Raw genomic sequence first — 10,686 nt, forward strand, 5'->3', positions numbered from 1 at the left:
ATGTCAGTGCGTGTCAAAAAATCTTGATACGATCGGAGACGGTTGCATGCGATCGCATTTCAATATGGCGAACCTCGACAAAGGACGCAGAAAGTGGGGAGGATTTGCACAAGGTACTTGGACGAAAATGTTATTATCTTCCGATTGTGACGAAACGTCATGCTGCCGTTTATACTCCCGTGCGCTTAACTGCGAATCGTGATTTGTGATTGTTTTCGCGGCCCCGTCATATTCAAGTTAACCTCCTTAAACAAGCTAACCTATAAGTGCAACGGCCACTGATATGTCGTTATTTTATGGCGACGCGACGATTGAATTCGACGATTACGACAGGATCTCTCTAACGAAGTTAGAAATTCGATACTTTCGACGTATGATTATTTTTAACTTAACGGCATTTGCTTGCGAAAGCGAACGTTCGATCTAGTAAATTTATAGTGTCGTCATGAAGAATGTCAACACAAACGATTTCGTGAACTGTCGTGGAAGTTTGATATATTTTGTCGTTGAAATGTCCAATTTGTCGCAATTTATCTTGAGAGGGATAATATCAAGTAATAAATCAAAGCTACGTTTGCTGAAGCTTTTGTTATCTTCTCTCATCTGTCAACATTTCTAATTTTTACAATGTTGCATACAGTATTATAACATGGGGTAATTTCCTGAAAATTTAACGAGAATATTGTTAATATAACGTCACGTTACATGTACATTGCGTGTTGTAGTTACAATTATATTTTTGTATCAAACAAAGTAGATATAAAACTAAAATTTAGAAGTTGCGATATCAAAATATTTTGTGAGATTGTGATATTTGATCATGTGAAAGATTCAATTAGTATAAAAAATATAGAGAGTGTAACACAGAAATGCAAATATATTGTTTAAATGTAAAAATAAAAAAATATAGAAGTATTAAAGCATTTTATATAGACATATATGTCAGCTGTAACTAAATTACAAAGTTGAAAATTTAAACAAAGTATGTAGATCAATGCTTTACAATATTACAGTTCTTTTGTAGTACACTATATAATAAGATAGACAAAAATATTTAGAAGGAAATTATTACACATATCACATGCACATATAATGTATTTTTCTAATCTTTAGTTTTCTCTCAATCTTGAATATTGCTATTATACAATTTTTGTCTTTATGTAAAAGTCTTTAACAATAATTTGTGTATATAATTGATATATTTACACAATGATTCTGGAATGTTAAAAAATTATATTTGAATAAAATATTTATAATTCTGTGTGAAAAGTATTTAAAAAGTTTGGAAACTTTTTCTGTGTAAAGTTTTGTCTATGTATATTGTAATAATTTACAGAACCAATGAGTTCTAATTCGGACAAAGACAGAATGGGAGGAGTACGAGGCGGAGGAAGCAGAGCATCTCAGGCCTTATATAGACCAGGAAGTGGTCCTTTACGCAAATCGGGCAGATCTGGCAATGCAGCTGAGGAATATGACAACGAAAATGGCTCGCAAGAAAAATCAAGAACAACCTCCGTCCAGTATCGTTTGAGGCAGTCACAATCTGGTAGATCTAATCAAGCACAGGACAGTCCACCTTTGTCACAAATCGACAATGTAACCGAAAAATTGAATAACACTCATATTGACTATAGAAACAGTAACAATAGTGAATCTGCAGCTAGTGGTGGCTACAATAATAATGGTGGAACAGGAGGGAATGATTCAAAGAAGAAAACTAGGAAACCTGAGCAACTGCTGTATGTACCGAAGAAGGTAAAGGAAGCATTGGCTGAGCAGGATGGAAACAATAGGTAAAATATCGTTTTTACTCTATTTTCATTGGCATAAAATATAAAAACTAATTTGCAGTATCGTAATAATCTGTAATGAAGAATCATACATTTGTCGCGCGCATTACTGTAATAGTGGCTATTAAATCTTTCAGATCACCAAGTCGTAGTACATGGGAGCGGGAAAGAGAAGATAGCAATGACCGTGACTCTCATACTCCCCGCAATCACAAAAGTAATCGCTCGAGTGTCTACAGTGCACGAGATAATGACGAAAGCAGAAGCAGAGATGACAGCAATAAACGGTATTCGGGTAACCGTCGACATCGTAATGCTATTGAGAACGAGGAACGTTGGCGATCCGATTCGCCGATATCGATGAGAAATAGTGTGAATCGGAAGGACAATTTACGCGAAGTCAGACAGGTCTGTGTAAAAAAATTAAAACGAATTACAAAATAATAAGGTATTATAAAATTTTATATATTCTTGCGTATATTACATATCATTTAGAAAATATATTTTCGTGTTTATCACAGGGCTCGGAACCTCTCTCTGTGACAAACCAGAATGATTTTAATCGTATGAGAGATACGCGCAGTGTGGAACCTGCCGGACATTCGGACAAATTTCAAGGCAAGCCACCCTCGGGCAGACGCAGCAGCGGGAAAGATACTTTGTCAAAAAACATAAAATTAGAACTTTTGCCACCACGATTACAAAAGAAATATCTCTTGGATAATGGATATACGGTGCCCAGCAACAATCCGGGTACCTCCACGGAAAACTGGAATGGTGGCAATGGTATATTGCAGGTAAAAATCTGTTTAACGTTATTTTTGTTCATTTTGCGCACATTAATTTATAAAATTTGTACTAATTTATAACAGTATTCACATGTAATGTTAACTTATATATGATGTTGAATCATCAGGGTTCGGCTAATTATAATCTCCCACCGACAATGCAACATTCGCAAACCATGCAAAATTTACCACCATCCGGTCCGTTACCACCGCAATCTATTTGGGCAAACACTGTGCCAACGAGAAGCGGAAGAGGAAGAGGTAGACTTAGATCAGAAGAATTGGATAATATAGCGAGCGCTGTTTTCAGGCCTGTTTCTCCTGAACAGTATTCGGCGCCGAGTTCTAGATCTCATACACCTAGCCAGGAATATATGAACCGGTAACATTGTGTTTCTTTATATCACGTACATTTTTCGTCCAAGCTATTGTGTGAAAGTAATGCGTAACAAATTTGTTGCAACATCGCAAACTTCTTGTGTGTCACAGATCTTATGATCGTCGTGGTAGTAACAGCACTATGTACACCAGCATAGAAAGCTTAAGTCGCGCTGATAGTACGATGATGCCACCGCCGTTATCCGCATCGCCCGCAACTTCACAATCAAACTCAAACAAAGGCCACAGATCACCCGAGAATCATCGTAGAGGCGCAATATCACCGATCAACAGTCGTAGTAACAACACGTAAATATATATCTCTTTCTTTTTCTTTTTCTTTGTTGTATGTTTTTATATGATAACGCTTGACTATTGTTAATCAAGGCAAAGAACCGTATGTAACATGTACGATCATAATTCGAGTCCAGATAAGCAGAGCAATCAACAAAACACAAAACATAGCTCTGTGAAAAGTGATTCATTTAACCCATCGTCTAATACTAATACATCTGAAATACTTGTAAGTATACGAATTACTCTGTTTGAAGAATTTGCATATACAAGTGATACGGATGTATAAAGTGAATTTTACTTAGGACTGGAGCGAGGAAGTAGAACTTAATGAAAAGTTAGAACAAGAACATCTGAGTCGTAGTTCGTCCGTGTTAAGTATACGTGAGAACGCAAACGTACCACGAAGTCAAGCTGTGGGCGAAAGTCACAAGCGACGTAAAAAAAAAAAACGTGACAAACATCGCGATTCTGATCGGTAAATAGACTTTATTGTGTACATATTTTTTTTTTTTTTTAAAGCCCCTTGCACAATGGACGGAATAGTGGTAGAAATAACACCAGTTTTAAAGAGTTTATATTCATAAATAACGGTAGAAACAGCGGAATCTAACATACAAAAATACACATGTATCAATGCAGATCAGAAAACAATAAGCAATAGCGATAAAATTTCCGATAAGTTGGAATTCTGTGTCTATTGCTTATCGCTATCACTATTTCCTCGCATTGTGCAAGAGGCTTAAGACTATTACAGTCGTTAATAAAATCTTTACATAATGAGATAATAAATATTTAAGTGGCAGCAGCAGAGACAAGGGACGAGGCAACAGCCGTGAACGTCAAAAGAATCAACAAAATAGAGAGAACGACAATTGTAATAACAATCAAAAGAATAACAATAATAACACTAACAGCAGGCGATACGATCATAGAAGNCGTAGCATTGTTCAACGTAGCCGAGAATCGAGTAAAGACAGAAGTTACGGCAGCAACTACAGAAGCTTTGACGATCCTCACAGACGCAGGTACTTTACAAATGTTTTTTAAATCTTTGTCTTGTGTGCGTAACTTCCAATATATGAATATTTTATATTTTGTTATATTGTGTGAATATATATCTTATTTCAGAACTGATAAGTATTTACATGAAGACTGGAGAACAGGCAGAAAAATATCAACGTGTGATTCCGATGACGGGAGACAGACTCCTAAAGTTTCCTCTCATACTGTTCCACTTTCAAGTGCAAATTCGAATTCGGCGACGCACCGATCGTCTNCAACTGGATACGGTAACGCTCAGCCGGGCGTTTTAATCTTGCCTAACGACACTAATCAGTCGTCTCCTAATCAGACGACAACAGCTTCTACACAAGGAACGGGACACCAACAACAAAGAACGTTGTTTGATCCNAANAACCCACACAAACCNATTATTATCACCTCACCTGGAAGTAGAGCAGCTGTACAGAGGTATAATCAACTTAGTTTTCTTACTATTCATTCAAGTTTCATGATTACTTCGACTGCAAAGAGTAAACATCGACTTATCCTCTTTAAGGGACAATGACATGCAAGTTACGAGCGTTCCAGTATTTCAATCTAATGTAGGTATCACGTCATCGCATTATTTCCAAAACACACAAATGGACGGTATGCCACCACCATACATGAACGATCAGATCGGAAACATGAGACCTTCTTGGTACGATCCGTATTCAGCCAGGTATGCATCTTTTTTAATTACGCAATAATATCTTTNATTAATCANATTATACTCTATATATTCATTATATAAGTTTTGGATCTGTATATAAAATATGTATTTATATATATATTACATATGCACAACTCTTTTATCTCTACAGTTTTCACTCTGCGAAGAATCACTGCCTTCTCTTGGACATAGAACGTGCCGACTTGGAGCTACAATGGATATTAAGTTCCGGTGGTTTCACNTCGTGTTTGGAACGAGTCTCGTACATTCGACANTTCCTTCAACAGAGTTTAAAAATTTTGCTTGAGACCGACATCAAGTTCTGTCAAGCGGAGAACGTCGAGCAACATTTTTGGAAGATATTGTTTTACAATTTGATCGAGATGCTGCGAAAAGCTATGCCCAAAGAGAGCTCGGAGGGACGTGAGCATTACAAGCAGATAATGCTAAATATCATCGATGAGGGCACTACGTATCTGGAAAGCTTGTTGACTACTCTTGAGACTACGTACGAGTTCAAATTGGACACTTTTCTCGCGTCGTCAAGTTTACCCAAAGGTCTCGGACTCNTGGGACTAGCCTTAGTTAGCGCGCAGAAGATATTTTTGTTCTTGGGAGACTTGGCAAGATATAAGGAACAAGCAAACGAAACGAGCAATTATGGAAAATCAAGACAGTAAGTNTTCTTAATTGATTATATATTGACACTTTCACAGATTTCAATTAAATAATTCAAGTTAAAAACTGAATAAAAATTTATTTTTGCGCAGATGGTATTTGAAAGCCCAGCAAATTAATCCTAAAAATGGTAGACCGTACAATCAGCTTGCCTTATTGGCGCATTATGCTGTACGTATTTACAAATTTACATTGATTACAACGGATGTAAAATTTTATAGATTTCTTGANAGNTTTTTCGCATTTTTGCAGAGACGGAAATTAGACGCCGTGTATTATTATATGCGATCTCTCATGGCGTCCAATCCTTTCCACTCGGCTAGAGAGAGTTTGATAGCGCTTTTCGACGAGAATAGGAAAAAAGTAAGAGAACTTAATTTAAAAATGTACCGTTAAACCGTTTGTATTTAATACTAACGTTAATAATATTTGAATTTTCTTTTNCCGCTAGTATCTACATTATGTAAGTAAATTTTGATACTTGGTGTGGACCCTCTTAGATATTTCCATTCATATATTTGATTTGATTGAGGCTTGATTTGATCAAGGCTTTTTATTTATTATTTTATTGCTCAGTTTTAGATTTTTTTATTTTGCGTGCTTTTGGAGAATATTGATGTTTTGATACACTTTTTTGCACTTAAAGAACATTTGTATGTTCTCTCTTTCATTTAACTCTCCGTAGCAAACACGGCAAATTAATGCCTTTTGCACACGACTACTTATTATTAGTTGAAGTAGTGAATATTATTTTTGCGCGCATGCGCACACATGTACATCTTTAAGCCATTCAAGTACTCTATCTATTTCTCCATCGCTCACGCAAATGCTAGTTTTAATTTAAAAAAAAAAAACAAAAAAAAAAAAAACAAAATATCAATGTATATAGAAAAAAGGGTAATACTACACCCCGTATCCATTCTTTTAGCGAAATTTACATATTTTGTTTACTTAAAATATGCTTGCGGCATTCTTAAAGCGTCTTTTCACAAAAAGACGTTTCCGGAAATGCTTCGCTGTAAATCCAAGTTAGACTTCTTATCTTTGCTATAACTCTGCACATTTCGTTAGCATGCACTTCTCGTAGATGCGGGAACTTGTTGTACAAATGAGAAATACAAATACTGTGTGCGCAATATATTGTCTTTGTACAACAAGCTGTCTACACAGGAAGTCCCGCTAACATCGGCGTGCGTATTGCAATACTAAAGTTCTCTGGTAAAGAGAGGAATGGAATTTGTAAAACAATGTTTTTTAACAATACTTTAAGCTACTGTATTAAATATTTTATTGATCAATTCAATTTAAATAATTTCTACCGAGGAATCAAAGTTTANATAAAGATGAGTGTGTGGTCGTTCTGCATAATCGTCGCGCTATTCTTTTTATCTAAAATACAAACTAACTTGTAAAAAAAACTAGCGGCAAGTAAACGTGCANAAGAAAAAACTAATGTAATATACACACGCCGACAGTAAAGGCCAAATTATATCATGCACTGTTTGTTTTAAAATGCATCGCATACATACGGTAGAGGTGCTCTCTTAGTAAACGCAATATTCTTAGTACGAGTCTATCGAACGTAAACGGAAGGAGGAAANGGAGTCGAAGGAACGGGCGCGGATGAAAGAGAAAGAAGGCGCGAACATCATCGGCGGCGGATTAAGAAGAGAAACGTGGATTCATCCGGGTGACGGTAGGAGAGTGCGGCGTACAACGAGTGCGGCCACTGCCAACGAGACGAGGTTGTCCCACACTAGCGACTTGGAGGAGTTATCGCAATTAACGAGTGTTGAGGTATTCGTTTATGTTGTAACTTTGTACCTCGTCTTCTCTNAGAATGTTCATAAAATCTTCTGTAGATATACAGAAATAGAGAAAAAGATGTGTCTTTCGTACTTGCGCATAGGCGATAAAGTGCTCAGTAACTCTGCAATTTCTCTAATAATAATTCGACACATGCATATAAATTGTAGATGATATAAGTTTTCTTATTTATATGTATAGACATATATTATAAATATATATACAGCAAAAACATATGGCTAATAATAGTCAACATGTTGATATAAAAATATTATGGTTTTATTTAATAATATCATTTAATAACGCACACAATATTATTCAAGATTTTGCTTATCATTTGATTCTTTCTGTTTTAGGTAAACAAGCGATTCGTCACTTCGTATCTCCACGTACATGGAAAACTCATCACCAAGATAGGGTGAGTGTTTATTACGATTGATCTTATTTCTCTTTCTGCGAAATGGCAATCGGTTATTTGACAACTCGTTTAGAAATATCAATCGACATTCGCGACTATGACTGANCGTTTAACCGCCTGATATTCCAAAAATTGAAATTGGTTGCAACCGCTTTATTTGCAATATTATCTCTACCACTTTATAGAAGAATAAAATTAGAAAAAAAATATGTGTTAAGTACATGCTATAAATACGTCTCTATGTCTCCGCGTACTGGGCACTTTCGCGATTCCTCGGAACCCTGTTGAGCTCGGTCGACGTGGACCGGGTATGGATACGTGGGTATGTAGCTTCGTGTTTTCTTACGCGGCGGTAAAAATGTTAATTGACAATTGCGCGGCGCCACCCGACCACCATCGTCTCGACCGCAGCGGCGGCGGTGGCGGCGGCGGCAGAGATGCTGTCTCCGTCGTGTATGTTACGACCTTGCGAGTACCTTGCGAGATATCTTGCGCGACTACCGTGGCGAGTATCGGGAATGATATTGACAATAACTCGCCAGCAACGAATTTTGTTCCTTAAANTTTTAATTTCTTCCGATATGGCATTGTAACTGTTATCGAGGGATGACGAGGATAAAGAAACAGGAAGAGGGGAAAAAGACGAAGAAGATATGGGCGCTCTTCACTTTATNCGCTACTAGAACTACACAGAATGTACTCGCGATCTATAATTGGAATTGGTACCGAACCCGGTGCCATTGGTTAGGTGCTTGTTAACGACACGGTACGTGCGTGGCATAGGCACACGTATAGATCGCGAACTGGCGGTTACATAGAAGGGTGAGCGNAGAAAAAGATGGGAGACCCGAGAGCGGGCAGAGTCAGACGCGTGGTATGGTTGGCTTACGGTGTTGCTGGCTCGTTGCGTCGCGGCTGCTGTAATGGATTTGGCTCATTACCGGTCGGAGGAGCACCGGAGTCCGTCCGGCCCTATCGAGTTATGCTCAAGGTTGTTCTCGTGCAACACGACCCATCGCGCGGACCTATTTTCTCTCCGTTGTATCACTTTTCGCCATTCGCTCTCACAAGCTCGCTTTTATCAAGGGTCGATATACATTCGAATATTTGGAGTTTTCCATTAGATTAAATGAGAAATAACAGAAAAGCTTTGCGCCCGAGATTTATAATTATAATTAAAAATCGTTATCTAAAAATACAGTATATTTTTTCCTCTTATAATTAAGAGATGTTAATATCTAAATTTTATATATCAAAATTTTTTTTCTCTCTGCGCGATTATATTATATTATAAGTAAAAAGAACTCNCCACATGATTGGACACGGCGGCAGGATCGAACGGGGAGCATGATAGCGCTCCATACCAGTAATGCATGCGCTTGTCGGCAACGTAAGTGAACAAATCGCTTATCGTCGATTAATATAGTAGTCCGACAGATTAAATCGCTTTTAACGTCGCCGTATGATATCGCTCGANATTTTTCTGATAGTGAGAGCGAGTGTCGCGTCGCGCGCCCGCTTACGAGGTGGTAATTAAACCTATAAATTGGCAGCGTGAAGGAAGAAGGCAGGAATCGTTTCATAACACTCATAAGGCAAGAGAAAAGTGGTCGCCCCGGCCGGCGCTTCTACCGGTGGGTAAGATAGGCAAGGTGGGTTTTCTCCTTCTCTCTTTCTCGTGATGCCTCTCGAGAGCGAAAGAGAGAGACGANNGNATAGCGAGGAAAGAAAGAGAGAGCGGCAAAGCGCGAGATGCGCGCATACACACCTAGAAACTTAAGTAGTGCGAGTAAGTAAAAGCTACGCTGTACGGCCCCGGCTGGTAACACACATGGGTTTCCGATGGTCGTTTACCCGCGGCCCTGCGAGTGACGACCCCGCCCGCTTCAAGGGCACCCTCCTCGTCGGATACCGCAGCTTCGCGGACCAGAACCCNGCCGGACTATCTCCTCGGCGGCNTACGCTGCAACGCGCGGGACCGCACGTACGCACCCATCGCGACCATCTGGATTCTCTCGCTNGTCCCGATCGTTCCCGATAAACCATCTTCCACGAGTACGTATACTCCGGACGATCAGATTTCCGGCTCGCTGACCGGATTCGATGAATTACGGGAACGATGGAAACCGCCGCGTCGCATCGTTTTTATTACTCGCACGCTTGTTGATCGGGAGATCACCGGGATCTGTGTGCTCTCGTAAATCTCGCGATACACGTAAATTCGAACACGAAGCGCGATGAAAATTTAATCGGCGAGCGAACAAATTGTTTTGCAGTTTTTCGATCGTGTTTTTTTTTTTTTGTTTTCGTCGCTTCACACGTTTCGTAAATTTTACAAATGCGAATTTTACGAATCATAATAATTGGAGCTGGTTGATACTTTGTTCGTACGATCTGAGATCAAAACGGAACGTTTTCAATTCTTTAGACGCACTCGAGTCTCTCTTTGTTTAATAACACGCGAATGTTTAATAGAGAAGAGTCGTAAAAGAGAAATAATTATCTTGTAAATTTGCGACTTTATGAAACCAAACTCTACAATATCGAGTAGTCTATTGTCCCTGATTGCGCGTCTCGCGGATAATGCTGCTTGTATATTTTGCGGATTTTTGTTTACTCGTTTTACGATACATTCCGCTTACACGGGAGTGGAGAATCCGAGATAATCGATGATTAAACGATGTTTCGCTCGCGTTAAAGCGTNGGGAAACACGCGTTTTAGTGTCGTTCGTGGCGCATTTGGTTTACGAAGAGATAGCGGCTATGGTAGGCGACCCTATCGGGCTCTGCCATCGACACTCCCGGGCTAATGGC

At 38.8% G+C, this 10,686-nt stretch overlaps 1 protein-coding gene across 1 annotated transcript in view; it reads left to right on the forward strand.

Annotated features, from left to right (window-relative positions):
• The window catches only part of LOC109854420 (telomerase-binding protein EST1A-like), an 86,597-nt gene continuing 75,911 nt past the window's right edge, over nucleotides 1-10,686 (forward strand). Inside the window, 18 exon segments of the mRNA XM_020427489.1 lie at nucleotides 1-47; nucleotides 49-113; nucleotides 1,337-1,796; nucleotides 1,931-2,201; nucleotides 2,315-2,590; nucleotides 2,710-2,963; nucleotides 3,071-3,268; nucleotides 3,347-3,482; nucleotides 3,559-3,731; nucleotides 4,054-4,281; nucleotides 4,385-4,726; nucleotides 4,815-4,979; nucleotides 5,122-5,646; nucleotides 5,741-5,819; nucleotides 5,901-6,011; nucleotides 6,100-6,111; nucleotides 7,215-7,445; nucleotides 7,811-7,872. Coding sequence (XP_020283078.1) covers nucleotides 1-47; nucleotides 49-113; nucleotides 1,337-1,796; nucleotides 1,931-2,201; nucleotides 2,315-2,590; nucleotides 2,710-2,963; nucleotides 3,071-3,268; nucleotides 3,347-3,482; nucleotides 3,559-3,731; nucleotides 4,054-4,281; nucleotides 4,385-4,726; nucleotides 4,815-4,979; nucleotides 5,122-5,646; nucleotides 5,741-5,819; nucleotides 5,901-6,011; nucleotides 6,100-6,111; nucleotides 7,215-7,445; nucleotides 7,811-7,872 — 3,635 coding nt within the window.

This window comes from Pseudomyrmex gracilis, unplaced genomic scaffold, assembly GCF_002006095.1.
Source record: "Pseudomyrmex gracilis isolate BER0280 unplaced genomic scaffold, ASM200609v1 scaffold_65, whole genome shotgun sequence".
NCBI lineage: Eukaryota > Metazoa > Arthropoda > Insecta > Hymenoptera > Formicidae > Pseudomyrmex > Pseudomyrmex gracilis.